Raw genomic sequence first — 19,762 nt, forward strand, 5'->3', positions numbered from 1 at the left:
TTCTGGGAACTCAGCAAGGGAGTAGCTTTCAGGATGATAACAACAAGCTGTTAAGATACTCGGGGATGGTATGTAATTGGGAACCAATGATGAGCTCCACTTTTGCAATATGTATGAGCTAATTATCCGTATTATAAAGGTACACGCAGCCAAGGAATAAACGAGATTAGCTGATCATGTCAATGACAGGTGTGGTCGTCTGCTTTTCTCCCGCCGTTCTGCAACATACATACATCAAATGAGATGAGATGAAAGGTCTTTTCTCATGGTATATTGATGAACAGGGTGAAGATACAGCTAAACAAGTTTCTTCCCAGCAGGGAAGAAATGAGGATTTTGGAGCGCCTCTAGATAAGGTAGCCGGAGCCATAGAGAAGGCTGGAGCACCAGAGTACATGAGGGAAATAATGCTAAAACATTGTGCACTTCAGAATTGTAATGCTACAGTTCGTGGCATTCTAAGTACTTTGAGGAGTAACTGGACAATAGAGGAGGTGTTACACAGATTATCAAGCGTTCCCACAGGGGCTCAGGCTTTCATAGTTGAGGCTATTAAAGAGCTAGGGGCAGGATTAAAGGCACAGGCTGAGGCTTCTCAGAATCAAGTGTCAGCAGCTCTTGCACCCTTACAAGCGTCTGCGGTAACCAGTGCAGGCCCAAGCACCTCTGCTAAATGTTTCCGGTGCGGCGTTAAGGGACATTTGCGACGGAATTGCCAAGCTGTCGGTGTGTGGTGCCAGAACTGCCGCTCAGACAACCACAACACCGTCACCTGCCGTCGCCGGTCAAGAAACCTCCAGCCCAGCGGGAGAAAGAACAGCGGCCACGCTCTGACACAACCAGCCGTTCCCAGCCAGCGGCCGCCTGCCGCCACCCCGCCCTTCAGTCCGCCTACGTCGCTCGTCGCGCCCCCGCCCTCTGCTCCGCCCACGTCGTTCTCTGCACCTCCCCATGCCGCCCCCCCCCCCTCGTCGTGTGCGGCTGCGTCTGTGCAGCCCGTGTGTAACGTGGTTAAAGACACGGATGGACCGAAACCAGGGGATCGTTGTGACCCCGGTGCTGTAGATCCAGAAAGAGAATCGGACGCATTTCCTCCTGATGATACTTTGAAGGGAGCAGGAATGACAAATTTCCCTACAGCGTACTGTGATGTCTTAGAGCAAGGCAGAAAAGAAACAATATTAAGGGGTGATGCTGACACGTTGCAAACCTTTCCTAATCAGGTCCCCCATTTGGAATCCCTGCCTTGTGAGGCAGTGAAGGAGCTAAGGGAGTCAGTGAGAACATACGGAGTTCAGTCAGCCTTTACATACAATCTTTTGGTTGCAAACAGTGACAGTTACTCTATGACCCCTCACGACTGGAAAACTCTGTTAAGGATGATCCTCTCTCCTATGCAATACACCGTGTTTGTGACTGAATACCAGCTACATAATTTGACTGATACCTCTTTGCCTCAAACTGGGACAAATCCATGTGGCACAGCACCTCTTCAACTGTGTCAGACAAATGTCACTCACGTTCCTGAATTTGGCTGTCTAAAATATGCACATATAACAATAGATACTCATTCTTCTTACGTATTTGCCACAGCACATACAGGTGAACACAGTCATGACACCCGTAAACACTGGTTATCTGCTTATGCTGCTATGGGAATCCCACATACTACAAAAACAGATAATGGGCATGCATATACCTCTAAGGCCACTCAAACTTTCCTCCAAGAAGGGTGTGTTAAACATACTACAGCCATTGCTCATTCTCCCACTGAACAAGCTATCACTGATCACATTTATCAAACATTGAAATCCATTCTAATTATTAAACAAAAAAGGGGGAATATGGGAGACACACTACAAGAAATACTATGCAAGGTTTTGCTTGTTTTGCTTGTGCTGAATTTTTTGAAAATATTATGCAAGGTTTTGCTTATTTTGCTTGTGCTGAAGTTTTTGAATCGTGTTCATAGAGATACAGCTTATGTGGATCGTCATTTTGAGGCTTCCCCAGTGCTAATGGAACAGCCTATGGTTAATGTTTGGAATATGGCCACAGGACTTTGGGACTGTTCCCTACCACTGACAACTTGTGATCATGAATATGCTCGTATTTCCACAGGGACTGGCCCTATGTGGGTTCCAGCATGATATCTTCGGTCTCATCTGAAGGCAGAAAATAGCATCCAGCCTTCATAGTAATTGTAATTGTGTGTTTCTTACTTAGTGGTATTGCTTTGTAACTTGCTGTGTTATAGATAATATTAGTAATAGTTTGACATAGTGTGTGATTTTCTGTTTTACCAATGCAGTCTCAAGAATTAGAGTTTAAGGCATTAGCTAGGATGTTGTGTGCTTCTTCTATTTTAGTAATAGATCAGATGTATATTAAACAGGATTTGATCTAATCAATGCTAGAATCTACAGGAATAGCTCATTTAATGTTTTAGTACTGTTTGGTTATGATGTTATTAGCCTATTAATTAGCTTTTCTTAATTTGCAAAGACAAAACCTGGAAAGGAATCCCAGACAAAGAGATGACCCTGTATCATAGAATAGATACCTCTCTTACATCCAACTAATTGGGATTTTTGAAATATAACCATGCATCATTTTAGACAAAAGTGCACGCTAATAGAACTAAATTTTATAGTTTATTCTGTTTTCCAAGCAGGTGTTCCACTTGGGCTCTATATCACGCACTGGCCATGCGGATATGGTGTACAACTGGAAGAAATCCTTCAGACCCTGAATGCAGGAGAGAATCTGTGATGGGTGAGAGAGGAAATGTGCACCTTGAAGCAGGGGACGCCCTGCTGGCACTACCTGTCGCATCCACCACCAACATGAATTGCTGTTTCTCAAGGGTCAATAAGTAATAATGCCCCTAGTGATACTCTAGTACGTTTGTCCTCTAAAATTGGTTCTATTTGACATGTTACTTCATAAAATTGCACGATCATTAATCAATTGTTAGCCCGGATAACTCAGTCGGTAGAGCATGGTTATGAGCATCTTAAAAGCATTTATTGCACAAATTTTAGTGGTCATTAAAATCAATATATCAGAGTATATGAAAATTGAAGACTTTTTCTGATCAGTTACAGATTAACACAATGGGACCCTCATGGATTTATTTTCAGGTTACAGAAACTTAGGTTGCAGTACAAACATGTTTGTTCTTTTTAGTGGGTTTAACAGTAATGTTGTTATGTTGTATTTGACTTGTCTCTTTTTTCACTTTTAGAGTATTGTCAATCGAGGCCTTGATTGAGTTATAATAGTTATGTTATTAATTTAAGTAGTGTTGCTATTCTATAGGCAGTATTGTAAGAAGAATTCTACGGAGCGTCCGTCATGGATCCAGATGAGAAGTTCACAGAACAGCAGCTACGAAGCAGGATAAAACTACATGAGAACTGATTGAACAAATGAACTGAACTGCTTGTTAAATATGATTAATCGGTGGTTAAATCAAACCCTTTTTCAGCCTAAAGGAAAACGGGGGAAATGTAGAGAGTGTTTTTTACAGCTAGTTAGCTGAGAAGGGTCGTAAACACGGTGCAGCTAAGCAAGCAGCCATAACACCTGCAAGGACAGCAAGAACAACAGGATGCCCTGGGATGGTGAGAAACTAGCCATGGTTCTGGGAACTCAGCAAGGGAGTAGCTTTCAGTTGATAACAACAAGCTGTTAAGATACTCGGGGATAGTATGTAATTGGGAACCAATGATGAGCTCCACTTTTGCAATATGTATGAGCTAATTATCCGTATTATAAAGGTACACGCAGCCAAGGAATAAATGAGATTTGCTGATCATATGTCAATGACAGGTGTGGTCATCTGCTTTTCTCCCGCCGTTCTGCAACAAACACCTATATACAAATTTAAGAACACAACGGAGTAACTGTTACTGTTTATTAACAACCAGTTTTAATACTACGATAAAAGTATGTCCTGAGAAAGGGGAACAAACACGCTTCTTCAAGGTTTTTTAGCTGTTCTGGATCTCAGCCGTCGCTTGATGATCAGATGATCACTTTCCTTCTTTTGTTCCTCAGATTCCTGAAGAAAACATTTCAAAAGTTACTCATCTTTTCGCACAAGACTGACAAGCTCTTCTTGACCCACGCAAACATATTTCTTCCCCTAAATGGATTTCAGAATGGCATTTGCTTATTATATTTTATTCAGAAAACTATGGGATGCCGAGATCATTTTAATGCAGCATAATCACAAGGAACAAATATGGAGAATGTACAAAATCCTGTTTATCTTAAAAAAGCACACACATCTGAGGAAAGCCTGAAGGCAGCTTTCATTTTGAAATACTTATTTTCAAAAGAGTATTATAATACTTGTTTTGTGAAACATGAAGCGTTCAGAAAACATTTTTAGCCTCAATCCCTGTAGCTATGACTTGCCCAGAATTTCAGTTCTCGGTTCAGTTCCATGTTCTCAGAACTACAGTGAGAGAAGAAATTGTCTCATCTTCTTCATCCTCTAACAAAAAAAATAACATTTTGGTTTCTGCCCCTATCATTCGTCAAATCATCAAAAAATTCAGAGGGATATTACAGTATGGGCAAATGATCACTATGTTGAACAGAAAAAGTACTCTAATATAATTAAAAGATGCAGTTCCAACAGAGCAAGAATGTTCTTAGCACAATAGCTGCCGACAGAGTCATGAAACTGGCACATCAGATCCTTTGCAAGTTGGCTTAGACAGGAGATCTTAGTTTAAGCATACCTAAAAAGCTGTCTAAGTTGTGCTCTAGAAAAGCGTGTAGTAGAATAATCCCACTCTGACACACTGAAATTATCTATGATTCCAAATTAGAAGACATCTCCGTGATTGCTACATCACCTACTTAGTAAACTGTAAGCCAGCCAAACACAGAGATCTTTGAGGACAAAATAAAACAGAACAGCAGGAAGACCAACAAGAATGACTTGGTAGAATAAAGAAATACCTCAGTACTTTCAGCCTCCCCCTGCAAATAGATGAAACCTCCAGTCTGTTTGGACTCCTTAGTAGTTTATTTTAAGCCAAGACTACAGTATAATCGCTTACCGAAGAAGCAGGTATATCTAGAGGGCCAGAAACGACAGTGGAATACAGCTTCCTTTTGCATCGTTTTGGCTTGGTCTCTCCTTCTTCGAGACTTTCAGGTTCGTTTGATTTAGGAGAACTTACTGCTGACATCAGCTTCTTGGCTAGAAGAAATTTGTTTTGATACATAAACCAATCAACTTACTGGTTTTGTGAGTCTTTAAATCACTGAATGCAAAAAAAGCTTCATAACAAACTTGGTTTATAAATGACACGTAAAATTTAAGTGAAAATACTCAGAAATTGTATTTGTTCATCGAGGTTCTTTATTGCTTCTATAGCTGAAACAGTTTATAGCTTCAGGTACGGCAACTTAAAGCACGCATTAAAATGGAGTATGAAAGACAATCATGGCTCAGAAGTCGCTGGAAGTCAGAAACTTCAGCAGGAGTTAAACAACAGGCCTAACTTTCGTGCTGACAGAAGCAAAAGACAGAGCCAACTTTCTCTGTATACTTGTAGGTTTTCACAAATGTAATAATGAATCTCTGAAGAGACGAATAAATGCATTTACCTCAAAAATCAAAGGACAAGACAACTTAACATGACAGACAAGTTCTCTAGGAACAAATACATTAATAGCCTACAGCAGAAACAAGCCATTCTAGAATGTCTAGAAAACATGGAATAAAACTTATTCTACACCAACCTTTAGAGTGTATAATAGAAGGAGAGCTTTGAATAAAATCTCCAACTTTTTGCAGTGTTTCATCCTTCTTTTTAGTCAGTCTTGAAGCATGTACTCGCTTTCTCAGGAAGTAGTTTTTTCCGGATTTCTGTTCAACAGAGATGTGAACATGTGAAACAAGAGCATTGTTTAAACTTCGTTTTAGTTCAACGTTATTTTAAGTTGACATTTTGAGCTTTACTACTGACACCTCTGTTCATTATGCTGATGATACCACAACGGCAAGTAATGTAGACAATTTTATACCCTTTAGGGAGTTGTCAAAATCTCAGCTATTTCAAGGCATACGTTTCTTAAAGTTTCTTAATAAGGCAGTAGTTTCTTTAAAAGTAGCTCCCAAGGTGTGGAGTTGTTTCTTACATAAGCTGTTCTAATTACATAAAATAAACAAACATACAAAACAGAAGACAACAGATGGGAAAAATCTACTACTCATACTCTGACCATGCCAAGGATACTGCTATCACATGTGAACATCTGTTTTTAATAACTGCCATGCATATTAATGATATGAACCTTAGTTTAATACAAGGGCTTCACTTACAAAAGCACACGATAATACACTAAAGCTTCTCTTCCCAACTATTCAGTGTGCAATATCCTTCCCTCCAAATCATTACACAGTACAGCCATTACATGCTCTGGGGACAGACTGACTTGCCCTTTGGTTAGCTTATGGAATTTAATAGGAAGAGCTCATAAGCATGTAGATTCCCATTCAGGTATACACATAAGGATAAGACACTGCTTCTTTCGTGTGACCACACAATTACAGGAAGTCCCAAGCTAGCTTCAAAACTAGAACAAAAACCAACCATTTTCTCGTCACTTGCAGAGGGTGAATTAAAAGCCATGACAGATTTTGTATTTTTCGTGTTCTCACTTTTCACAAAATCCTGGGAAAATAAGACAAGTTTCAGCCATGATTCTTTTGGAAAGAACAATTGATGTCACAAAAGTGAACACTTTAAACATTTTTGCTAATACTAGGGAAGTATTTGCTAGTGGTAACTATTCCACTGTAAATCAAATAATAAATAAGCATTCAATTATAAAAACAGGACATTAAGATATCAGTATTAGACATCTCATGATGTCTAAAAAGCTGATTTATTTCTACAGGTTTCAAAGAAAATACACAATGGAGTTAAGAGAAATTCCCTTCTCTTAAACCATTATCACTGAGCTTGGCTATTAGTTTTGTTCATTAAAGCAGTTCATTGATTAAATTCTTCAACTTCTTTACTGAGGTAGAAATAGCATTTTTTTAATGCTTAAATGAGAATGGTAAAAAGGCACCAGATATTTTGTTTTCTGTTGGGTCTAGGTCATACCTCATCCATGTCATCACTTCTTTTCTTTTTTGCCTTAGGCATTTTCACTCCTAAAGGTATCATGCTGCTGTGCTGCTTTATCTCCGTCTTATCTGGTTGCAGAGGTTTCAGTGGGATTTCCAGCTCCGGTTTTGGGAACCGACTAGTTTTGCCATTTTCTGCGGACACTCCAGAAGAGTCGAGGACAGTTTCCAAATGCTCCTGATAGCACAGAAGAATTTTAAGTGCAAGTGTTAAGGTAGCCATGAGATTAAAAAGCTATAAAGCATCTGGAAAAGGATACGTAAGCATTCGATTTTCCTGCTGTAAGAACACTTGTAACAGAAGGAGTCTATTTCAGTTACAGCAGAGTTTTACCCTTCTTTCCTAGAACTTGTTACATTTAAAATTATTTCCAATCTATGATCACAAAAAAAGTTCTCCATGTTAAACTGAGCCTGATACTTTACAAGTCATTTTTTCTCAAGGGCACAGACAACTACACTTTTTTTTTAATAGAGAATGGTGGTAGAACTGACACGATTTTCTTCATCTCAACTCTGCTGTGTCAGAACTGGGCAGGAAAAGGAGCATTTGATTCAAGTGTTCAATTAACTTCCAGCTTAATCTTAGGGAATTTGCCCTTCCTCTTCTACACTAGAGATGTTATTTACATAAGTAAGGTCCAGCTGGCAAGGTGCAAGCCCAGTACAAGTCATTAAAGAACTCCATTGCTATCTTTTCCCTGGAGAGAATACAGACATTCAAGCAATGACACCGTACTTAAGCTGAAGGCTATCATGTACCTGCTCATGGTCAAATGGCAGCAAATGCACAGCTAAGTGACAGGGAAATGTCAGTATGCATTTCCCCAGCAGCACTTACTGTCCACAATCCACCCAATCCTGTTTTTCTCAACAGGAACAACAAAGTCAGAACTGAGATCACCTGGACTCCTCCTTCTCTATGGCAGGAATTCAGCTAGCATATCAAAAATGAGTTCAGATGCTGGTTGAACACATGGAAGACAGGCTGCTGGGGACATCAGAAAATGGTAGATGGCTGCTTCTACTGCTGCTAGTAACTAGCAAACTCCAGTGTCCGAAACACAGACTAGCAGCTTTTACTACTTACACTGTTCCAACCCCCTGAGGGGAGTCTTCTTCCTCTCAAAAAGTTACCAAAGATTGTAGAAAGACAAAAAGTAGTCAGAGCCACTTTATCAGGCTCTGCTAAGAATCTGAATGGAGTATCACCACCCAGTGTATTTCCAAGAATTAAGTTGGTTAATAAATACTTTGTTTTTAAAATATATGTAACTGCTATTTTATGAAAGTTAGCAATTAAAAACTTATATAGGAATGATTAACATCATCTGCTAACAAAACAATATCCAGAAATCCTGCAGAGGAAGAAAATAAGTTCAATTTGCTGTGCCCGTTTCAGTGGCTCCATGAATTTTTTCCAAGTAACTTATCTAATCATGAGCCACTTCATAAGCATTAACATGAGGAGAGTTTTCAACAGCACCTGACAAAAATTCATCACACAATTGTTTCAACAGCTTTTATTCCTATCAAAGGCTATAAAAACAGGTGATCTGATCACCTTGAAAGGGATAAATAAATTAAAACTTGGGAATTGTTTAGAGAACATGAGATCTTTTCCTACTCATTCCTTATCAAAAGCAATACAATCACAACATTTTCAGATCTGAAGTTTCATACTAACCTCAGATTCATTTAATGAAGTGAGGCTCCTAGTACATGGACGTGCCAAATAATTGTCTTCAGCTTTGCATCTTAATGGAATACTTTCTCCAGTTTTAGTTTTGCTTTGTTGTTTCCTAGGCTGTAAATATTTAAAAGGAGTAAAGATTAGGCTATGCATTAGACCTCCAAAATATCTCGAGTTTTCTAAAGTTACAGTGTAAAACCTCAAGCTCAGAGGCCACATGAACACGTAAGCTGAAACACAGCACAAGTGTGGGAAGGTAGTAACATCTATTCATTGTGTGATCTTCAGATACACCCTACTGGGTCTCACTAACAGTCTCAGGCAGTATTCTGCCTCCAAAAGAGAGAAAGCAAGAAATTATTTAGGGACAAAATCTGTAACGCTGGTCGTTTTGTCATCCATTCCCCCCATACTCTGCACGCTCACAGCTGCTATGTTAGAACACCAAAGGCTAAACCTCTGCCTAATCTTCAGCATCCACATATGAATACATGGAAAACTGCATGGAAAAGTTCCATAATGTACACAGAGAGATGGTGTTCTAGTAAATAAAATATTTTTGTGAAGATGAGAGCTCATGTTTGAGTGGAAGATAAAAAGAACCAACAAGTACTCATCACTGAATATGTAGTTAAAGGACTATATGCCAAGAACAATGATTCCAGCTCCAGTATCTCCTAGGAAAACAGAAGAACAAAAAGGGGTTAACAAGATGTTAAGTACTTAGTTTCTAAAATATAATCATACCTTTTCATTCCTTTTACTAGAGTCATTCCTTCTACTTTGTCTTTCTTCAAGTAAAGGTATTTCTGGCAAACACTGAGGGCTGCTGTGGTTAATGCGTTGTTTTAATTCCTTTATAAAGTCATCTCTGTCAGCCAGTTCTTTTCTTAACTCTTCTATCACAGTTGCATTATCCTAATAAACAGTAAAAACTGCTGAGTTGTGGGATTGGCAAAAGGAATTAACACACACAAGCAGTATTGCAATTACTTAGTAGCATCAGTTTTAGAATTGCAGGCTAGAACACTTAACTATTCAAGAACAGTAACATTTCACGGATTTGTATGGTCACTGTTACAAGTGCAGTAGTCACAGAATTGCCTGGGAAGTTGTAATACAATATATTTTGATTCTTCTATTTTACTTATGTGCTTCAGCCTTCATCTCCCTTAAGATATAATAACCCGAGCTTTTATTTGTTCCCAAATCCTCGGTACTGTGAGAAAGTCGGCAGTTGTAGGGGAAGTTTTGCTATGAGAACATCTTTCTTCTCAGAGAAAGTGAATCCAAACATTCTCAAAAGAGCACAACTCATTTAGTCGTCTGTTTAGCTTCTGAAATTCTATGCTACGGCTTAGATTGGCTATCCTGATTAAAAGCTGGATGTTGAAATAAGAAATGCAACTTCCAGAGATCATCCCCCCTCTGCTTTTTGATGCTTCCCTTAATCTCTCTCCACGTCCCCTTCTGTCTTTTCATGCCATTGTAGATACTACCTCAGAGAAAGCAAAGAAAGTAAGAAACCTGAGACAGAACTACTGTCTGAGTATTGAGCCTAGCTTGGGATCCGGAAATGCTGTGAATTATCGGAAAAAGCTACAGATGTCCAGTCTGACTGTAGGATCATAAGCATCAAACTGACATCTGCTTATCTGAACTACTGAAAAAATTGAAATTTTAGTAATTAACAGAAATTCTGTTTCTGAAGAACAAAAATAAAAGCTGGTGCTTTTTTTGGTTAGTTGCACATGATGTCAATACAACAGTGTTCAAGAACAGAACCACACCCAGAATACAAAGAGCAGGTACAGGAGTTTTACAGAATTTATGGGTAGCTAATCAGGTAGGAGGAAAGGAGAGCTGACCTTGCTTGAATCCTTTAAGGCAGATTGTCTCAGTTCTGCTATTTCTGTCTCTTTTTGTATGACATTAGAAGCCAAAGTTTTGAGCTGTTCTTCCAAAGCTTCTACTGACTGATCTCTCTCCTCACGCCACTTTTGAAGATTATGGTCCTTTTCCTCCAGCTCCTATATTTCATGATGATAGAAAAGCATACACAGTAGAAACAAGCAGAATCTTTAAGACAGCCTAGAATTAATAAGTTTTTCATATAGCATAAATAAGGACTCAAGCTGATAAAAAGAGTTTATGTTAAGACATTTCAATTAACATATCGTGATGTCACTCAACAAGATCAGGTTATATGCATGTATTACATATGTATTTACTATGTAGATTATTGTATTTAAAGCAATCTGCCAGTGCTCTGTAGTGACTAATTATTTGAATATCTTTCATGGTCTACCGCTAATCTCAGTTGACCACTTTCATTTTGCTCCAATTTATTATTTTTTTTCACCTTTTTCCTGTTGCTTGGAAAACCTGCATCATTCATTTAATAAAAATTAAGAGCAAGTAAAATACCTGCTTAAGTTGTTGGATAGTATAGTCTTTATAATCCAGCTCATCCTTAAACTGGTTATTAATCCTTTCAAGTTCATCCATCCCGTTCCTGAGGGATTCCTCCACAGAACGCATCGTGGACACCTGTAATGTAAGCACAGCTCACGGTTCATTAAAAGACTTCTGTAATCCAACCTGGCCAAATACTTCTTTGTTAAATAAAGAGGAATTCACAAACAAGTGCTGAGTAGGAAAACGACAGCAAGTGCAAGGTTACCAAGGAAGACATGAATTCATTTTTAAGCTTCAATTTTCCACCTCAAGCACACCCAATAAACTTTCACACTAAGTACCTGCAAAATGGGTTTTAAAATATGTACTTGTTTAATAATTAAATTTTAACTATTAGCATCACTGAAGCTGAAATTGAAGAAAAAAAATATACATGCTTATATTAAAGAGCCTCTGGAAATTAGTCTATTTCTCTTCAAGTAAATAGCATTCTTCTTCCCAGTTATCAGCGTTTTTTCACAAGACTTAGGTTTTAGGCTTTGGAGTTACCACGGATACCAATGGCAAGTCACCAGTAACGTAGAGATAATAACAAGTCCCCTCCAGAGGCAGATTAGCTATTCTCTTCACAAACCTTATTCCAGACTACCAACCAACTTTACTTTCCTCTGTTCATTATCTATGCGAAACCATGTTTTAACTTCTGGTCCCCTCTAGAGCTTCAATGGCAACTTTACCTAAGATTTGCTGCTAGCCACACTAGTGTGAAATTTCCAGCTTCATAGTTAAAGTTTGAGAAGTTTTAACAGCAGAAAGCCAAGCATAATCTTACAGAAAAAAATAGCTCAGTTGACTACAAACCTCGCTTTGTACTTGCTGAATTTGTTTCTCGGCATCAGAATGTTTGTCTTTTAGATCTGCATACTCTTCTTCTTTCCTCTGCAAATCTTTTTTCAAATTCAGTACAAGGGCAGAACTCTCAGAAAGAATATTTTCTAGCCTTATGTTAAAAATAAAGATACAAAGAACATTACTGTTACACATCTCATGGAAACAGCAATTAGAGCTTAATCCATGCCCTGCCTGTTGGTTTCTATTTGTAAATAGACTCTTAAATCTATCTAGACCAGTAACAAGATTTAAACAATTACTTATGAGTTTCAGCTTGCTTCTCATAATCAGATGCTGAAGCAATAAATTATTCAGATGCTATTCTGAGGGATGTACAACAAAACCACCAGAAATCCCCATATTATTCTTTATTTCCTTGCACACTCCTGTTTTCCCTTGGAACTCAAGTAGCATACCAAAGCATCCTAAAGTAGTAGTTTGGCCATTGATAAGCATGCAGACGCATTAAGTCAAAGGGATGTTCCCATTAACTATTTTTAACTCTAGTTCATTCTCAAAGGGCTCTAAGTTAACTCAGTGGTTACTTACGATTCTATACGTTGCACTTTCTCCATTTCACTCTTTTCCTTTTCCCGAAGAGAGTGTTTTATCTGCTCCAAGCTGTTTTTCAGCTGCATAACTTCTTGAATCAGATTTGCTTCTTTGCTACTTAACTCTTCAACCTTTTTGTCTGCATTAGCAGACTTCTCCTGCAGAGTTGCTGTAACTGTCTCTAGATTAACAATAATAGATTCTTTTTCTTTAAGTAATTCATTGAGTTTTGACACATTGTCTTCCATTGTCTTGGAAGCCTCCAGGAGATATTCAAGCTCTCTTATTTTTACCTCACAGTTGGCAACTTCCTCCTGAAATTGTGCAATCACTCTCTGATCTTCTGCAGTCTTTTCTTCAAAGTCCTGAGTTTTCTTTTCTATTTGCTCATGTAACTGATTCACAAGATCATCTTCCTGACTAGTGTGAGTTGTAATCTCACATAGCTTCATTACAAGTTGACGATTATGATTTTCAGCATTATTCAGTCCCACCTTTAGGTTTTCATTGTCTTGAAGCAGTGCTTTGATGTGCTGACTTTTTTGTGAGGAAACATCAACAATACTTCTGCATACTTCCCAAATCTTTTCAAGACTATAGTTAAAGGAGAGGTCCTGCACAAGATCTGAGATGGAAGAAGTCTGTGACTGAATGCATGCAGAACTAATTTGAGATGTCCCTGGCTCATCTTTTTCACAGTCTGAGGAATCCTTTACACTGACAAAGTCAGTACCGATGGCGTGAAACTCTAAGTGACATTTGTATAATTCATCTAATTTGGTCCGCATTTCTTTTACTTGTGACACTTTATCACTTATATATTCTTTGGCAACTTCTATGTTGTTAGTTAGTTGGGCATTTTTGTTTTCAAGTGTCATATTTATAGATTTCTGTTCATCCAGTTCAGAAGCAATTTCTCGATAGTCAGCTTGACCCTGCAGAATTTGTTCACGGAGGACATCAGCTGTTTCTTCAGAAAAAGAAAGCTGAATCCGCAGGCTTGTTACCTGCTTACTGAAATCTTCTTTTTTATTTTTTTCTCTTCTGCATTGTTCTTCAAGCACAGTTAAATGATGTTCCAAGATTTCAGTTCTTTCCCTCAGTGCTAGTACTTCCTTTCGGTACGCGGAGCACTTTTGTTTCATGTGTTCAATTGTCCTTTGCTCTACAGTGTTCTTTTTCTTTCTCTCATTTACAACTACTGTAAAACAAACAAACAAACAAACCAAAAAAAAAAAAGGGGAAAAGGAATGTAGCTCAGATTGATTAAAATCATTATTACATAGCAGTTCACAACACCAAGTAGCAACTTCTAAGTGAAACACTGTCGTAATATGCAAGCCATGCCCTCACATCACATAGTATTTGATACTCGTGAAGGAATTAAAGTCCTCTGAACATGTAATCAGGTGCCTCAGATTTCTATACAGAATTAACAGCAAAATGTTTTCAGTCTGGAAGAACACTTTTACCATGGCACTACTCAAACCTTCTACTCCACACCAGTAGAAAATCTAATCAGATTTAAGAAACATGGGAACGAGATAGATAATTCACAGCTATATTCTTTCTATCTTCCGTGCTTCAGCAATCCCTATAAGGCAGCCAGGAATCACTCCATCTACATCTAAATGGTAGATAAACAGTTCTCTAAGAAATTTCATTCCAACTCACAGTCCTCTTACTTTCAAAAGAAAGATAAAACCCTGGACAAGTTGATCACTTAAGTGTTGATATCTGTCTCTCTTATTCAGTTCATCTCTAAACAAAATATGAGGATTCCTACTTCTGTCCACACTTACTCTTTTGATTATAAAGTTCACTCATAAAGTTGTACAAATTTGCAGATTCAAGTTTCCATAAATATTCCATTAGCTTGGGGCTGTTTTTTTCTTTAACTGGTGAGCAATTAGCTAAAATCACATGCATTTTCTTTCTATCAAAAGCAACTTCTGCTGTATTTCATCATTGCTTTAGAATCCAGTTATGTCCATTCCATAATATGCATACTTTAAGTATTAAAAAAAATAAATATAAGTCAAGACTTACTAGGGATTGGGTCACCACAACAATATATTCCATGGTGATTCTTGTACAGTCCTTTTATTACTACAATGCAGAATTTTATAGTGCCCACGTGCAGCCTGCATTACATACAGATTCACATGTACTGCATGGAAACAGCCTCTTAACTCATCTAAGGAGTTTTATATACAGCCCTCAACTGATTTAAAAGTCATACTGAAGAAACAGCAGTGGCATATTCCACCCCAAACCAGGTTTTGGATTTTGACTCCTCACCCAGCAACACTAGTGAGGGGAATATGATTTATAAGTAATCTAAACACTTTATGCTGAAAACAACAAGCAAGCACTAAAGCAAGATAAATAAGACTAGGGAGAAGATGTGTAATGTTCAGTCTAGAAGCTCCTTACACAGGAAGTAGGGAAAAAGCATTATTACAGAGCATAGGAAACAAGACCTAAAAGCTCAGAGAATGGTGTAAATACCCTGAACTTGAAGCTGAGATAACCTAGCATCTCCTAAAACACTTTTGCTCGTGCTACTTATATAACTAATTCTACAAAAGAACCAGCACAACATACCTGTGCTCATTGTTCTACTGTATATATTTAACATAGCTAAAGAATATATATTAAGCAGTTTTTGAAATTGGACGCTATTAATACTCACAAATAGAAGAAAATTTTAACATGATTGAATACTCAGTACTTTTTAACCGAAAACTTCATGCTGACATTGTGACTATCAGCTACCCATTTTAATTCCTATGAGGAGCATTGCTGTCATTAATTTTTAAATGAGAGCTTTGGTCATATGATTAGAACAAACCCACTACTATTTGGAGTATGGAGGAGTCCACATCCCTCCCTCAGTCTCTGGTAAGATGCTTATATGTGATGCCATTCAGTGGTCACATTAGGATTCAATATTTATGCCAAATAAAGGCAGCAGGGACAAATCATCCAAGAACAGCATCTCATCCAAAGAAGGCCTTGACTTTCTCCCTTGCACATATTTTGCAAGAGGAATACAAGAAAGGAAGGGAATACAGCTAAGTTTTAGATTTTCCCTTCTACATTGTATATGCCTTCCGTAATTCTAGGAACACTGATGCTCAGCTGTGCCCAGAAGTGAAGTTAAATGCATCAGAGCTTATCCAAACCATTTTGCTCAAATATTGCCCATGAGCGAGCAATTAGCAGGTCATCAACAATTTTGATAGTTGCTTCAGGAAAAACAAAACAAACAAACAAAAAAAAGCACTTGAGCAGCTGATGCTACTCAGAAGATCAGCAACAGCAGTTGAAACAATCCTAAAGAAACTGCTTTAAAACTATTACCAAATCTGCAAGTGCATCAACAGATGAGGAAAAAGCAGCAAAAAGGAAAAAAATAGTGCAAAAAACTTTTATTCTTAAGCATTCAAAAATGAACAGCATAGGACCTTCTGAAAAAGGGATATTTACATAACAGTTACTTCTATTTACAGTTTAACACAGTGGCTTTTCTCCTTATACCATAAGGTACGCGCTTCACAGCCTTTTGCTTCCTATCCGGAATATGAAGCAATTTATTGTTTTGGAAGACACCCTGTTCAACGATGGAAGAAACTGTACCTTTCTTTGGAGGTGGCTCTTCCACAGTAGGCTTATCTTCATCAGTACTGCGCTTTCTTCCCACTTCCAACTCAGTTTTATCTTGTTTCAGTGCTTTAACTGAAAGCACTGAAAATTGGCTGCTTTCAGTTCCTTTATTAGTGTTCTCTTCTGCCGGTTCTGCTTTAATGGTAGTTAAATGGTAGGTAGTCTTTTCCTGTATTGATATAAGATCAGTTACATTGAAGCTTAACAAAAGGAGCACTTAAGTCTCAGTAATCTTCTGTAGGCAAATATTTGCACAAAACCATACAGCTAAAATATTTACCCGGTGACTCTATAGACATCAGTTACAAATCTCAATAGCAGACAGAACAAGTACACCTTCAGATAATGACAAGTGCAATACTCGGTAGAGTATACAAGGGAAAGCAAGAGCCTAGCAGGTTACAAAGTAAAAGACTTGCACACAATCAAGAGTTTACCAGTTTATCAAAGAATTTCCTGTTTCCAAGAAGTCAACAAAATTACAAACATGGTCAAAAAGCAAATGGTCAGCTCTCATACAAGTTCATCACATCACACTTCTGCTAAGCTGCTAAAATCACTTTCATCGTGACAGATATAATCCAACCTTAAAGCTTAGTCAGCTCTGTCACGCATATTTTAGATTGTGTCCTTGACCACAAGTGAAGCTTCCTTACTTACAAGATGACGATTGTTAAGCCATGCTGGCACTGCCAAGGACTGATTATTCATCTTTAGTAGCTTATGAAAAGAAAAGCTTCAGAAGTGTTCAGGCCACACAATCTCACAGATAGAGTTGGAGCCTTGTTCTTGGAAGAAGTAATAGGTGAGGACATGACTACTCATCACAGTCAGCTTTAATACCATGGAAATACTAAGTTGCAGTGATGCAGACAGTCAAAGACTAAGAAGGGTCAAGTTGCTAAGCTTACAAGGTTAGAGATCTGAGTGACAGAATTAACTATAAATGTTTTCAGAGCTACTTCAGGCTACCAAACATCAAAAAATGAACAAAAACCACCAGAAGTGGTATGCACACATACTTAATCAAGCTAGTCTTCACATATTCAGTAGCTCGCAGTACATTAGTCAGGATAAAGTTTTATGGACTGCATAGAACGTGGAGATATCCTGACCATTCATACTTGTACTTCCAACTCTACTCAACATACTTTTACTGTTGCTCTTCCTCTGATGTAGGAGTGTGAGGCAGGAGTTAGTGGAACACACTGATATTTTTGTTGTTTGTGTTAACAACAACTACCTTCAGATAAATTTGAATTGTTTACAATTTCAAGCGAGTACCAGCTACATACAGAAAATCAGTTTTCCAAAAATGTGTTGATTACAAGCATAGAATTAGTGTTTTTCTTTTTTTGTATAAGGATACGGAGATGTGTAAAACTCACATAATCTTTTACTTTTTCTTCTAAATGAGATTTTAAGTCTTGTAGCTCTGTAATAATGTCATCTTTCTGCACCTTGATTGAGATTGGAAATAAAGAATAAAAAAAATTCAGTCATCAGTTTCTAATGGAGTGTTAAGTAGCTGAATTACACAATGCATTAAAGGCAAATTCAGTTAAGCTAAGCTCAGTAAGAAATCTATTAATTGAGCCTACTGGAATAGCATTTTAAGCTACCACAAGTTGGTATTAATTAATTAATTAATTAAAACAATTTTACACAACATCTTGATAAAGTTACCTCAGTTGCTTCTTTAAGTTGCTCAACAGAGTCATCCAATTTAATCATCTGCATTTCAAAGTCTGTAACACACAGAAAAGGTTGTATTACATAAGTAGCCAATAGATAGTTTATTAAGTAATCAATTTTTCCAGATATTCTAATGTTTAGGTAGCTTTTGAACAGATTAATTAATTTGCATGTGGTCTTCACTTATTGGGAGTGATTCAAAAGTTTTCTATATTTCTTGGAATGAAAACATTGCATCAACAAGACATAAAGAAGAGTAGAGATTACAATATAAAAGTAAAAATCAAGATATAGACATTTAACCCCATACTTACAAAAGCGTAAAGCTGCTAGTTGCAGTTTAAAGGAGAGGGGGAAAAAAAGAAAAGAAATAACCAAAAACCGTGGAATTGCTGAACCTGAATATACACAAGGAACAAACTATCACTTATCTACAGGCTATGGTTCCAAAGGTAGAACATCTCCTCTAATTCCTACTCAAACTGGTTATTTCTCTTTTAGATTAATGAACTATTTCTGTCTTCTACCTTTCACATCGCATAACTCACCTTTGTTCTTCTGCATCAGCTCTTCTTCAGTTTTAAGAAGTTTGGTGTTTTTCTCTGGTAGCTCTTCTTTGGTCTCCATCAGTTCAAAGTTAGTTTTCTCCAGCTGCTTTTCAAACCAGCCAGTATCTTCCTTCGGGTCCTCCAGGGATACAATGGAACTATGTGCTGCCTCAGCTTGCTCTTTAATATCCATGACATCATAATGCACAGAATCAAGAATGCCCTCAGGATCAACACAGGTGTCAGGCACTATGCTATGTTCTCCACCCTGAAACGTAATTTATAATCAGTTAAAACTGCTGAATAGCTGACTACATAATAGCTGTTATTTCTACAGATAGTCTGGATAGCCACTATGAAGACAGCCATACAAGAAGTTTTTAATTTCAGCTTCAAAACCCACCTCACAAATTCACATACAACATGACAGTGATTCCTATGGGGGGAAGATAAGTGGCATTCTAGTAACAGCTAATATATTTTATAGTATTTGATGTTTGGTCACTACTTAAACCAGTTTTCAAGAAATTACAAAAGAGTTATTGCAGACTCCAATCCTGCTTTTAACCTCAAGAGTTTCACTAGGCAAACAATGTACAAGAACTGCCACTTCATGCAGCCATAGATTTCTGCTTTTTTTATGTTTTGACTTTCCAGTTGCATTCAATGCAACTGATCATCATCTTTTCAGTTCTTTGTCTTGCAGCGCCACATCACCCTCATAGGCTGCTCCCTCTACTTTCACACTTAACCTCTTTCAGATAAGGCCACAATCCAAGGGCACACATCCATCAATTGTGCTTCAAACACAAACTCTCAGCACTTCAAAGTTTTCCATCAAGACTGTAGCACTGATCTGACAGCTTAACTTCTTCAGTGTTATATCATAGCACTCACTTCTACCCATTCCGCTTAACCCCCACTTTCCCACTGAAGCATCTGATGGCCATAACACAGCTTTTCAAACTCTTTGCTGCTCCACTTCTTTTGTCAACACTTGAACTGGACAATATTCAAAATTACAACGGCAGCAACATATGGGGTAGCTGGATTTGCTTTCCTACATGGGATCATATTTTGAGAAGAGAGAAAAATTAAGTAAATAGCATAAAATCTCCTCCAGATGTAACAAGT

At 37.9% G+C, this 19,762-nt stretch overlaps 1 protein-coding gene across 2 annotated transcripts; it reads right to left on the reverse strand.

The window, feature by feature from the left end:
* Positions 1-3,905: 3,905 nt before the first annotated feature.
* On the reverse strand, positions 3,906-18,971 carry LOC146752463 (kinesin-like protein KIF20B). 2 transcript variants are annotated; one of them, XM_085531811.1, is made up of 14 exons: positions 18,629-18,971; positions 18,072-18,133; positions 16,359-16,554; positions 12,714-13,917; positions 12,135-12,273; positions 11,283-11,405; positions 10,724-10,885; positions 9,603-9,773; positions 8,850-8,969; positions 7,140-7,340; positions 6,621-6,701; positions 5,767-5,893; positions 5,079-5,221; positions 3,906-4,066 (listed from the first exon to the last, which is right to left on the reverse strand). In XM_085531811.1, the coding sequence occupies exons 1-14, from the start codon at positions 18,819-18,821 to the stop codon at positions 3,986-3,988; spliced, it is 3,003 nt and encodes a 1,000-aa protein (XP_085387937.1). In that variant the 5' UTR covers positions 18,822-18,971; the 3' UTR covers positions 3,906-3,985. The 2 variants fall into 2 exon arrangements, with proteins under 2 accessions (XP_085387937.1, XP_085387938.1); XM_085531812.1 differs by lacking the exon at positions 6,621-6,701.
* Positions 18,972-19,762: the final 791 nt, after the last annotated feature.

The sequence above is a fragment of the Coturnix japonica genome, unplaced genomic scaffold (assembly GCF_054131305.1).
Source record: "Coturnix japonica strain WE unplaced genomic scaffold, WE-NBRP24 Scf045, whole genome shotgun sequence".
NCBI lineage: Eukaryota > Metazoa > Chordata > Aves > Galliformes > Phasianidae > Coturnix > Coturnix japonica.

What these genes read in the sequence shown, in the direction of transcription:
- LOC146752463 (XM_085531811.1), bottom strand. Translation starts at nt 18,821, where the DNA reads ATGGATATTAAAGAGCAAGCTGAGGCAGCACATAGTTCCATTGTATCC. An exon ending in AAAGTGCAACGTATAGAATC is followed by an intron (nt 12,274 to 12,713) that starts GTAAGTAACCAC and finishes TTTTAACATAAG; the next exon opens with GCTAGAAAATATTCTTTCTG. An exon ending in TTCAGCAAGTACAAAGCGAG is followed by an intron (nt 11,406 to 12,134) that starts GTTTGTAGTCAA and finishes CTTACATTACAG; the next exon opens with GTGTCCACGATGCGTTCTGT.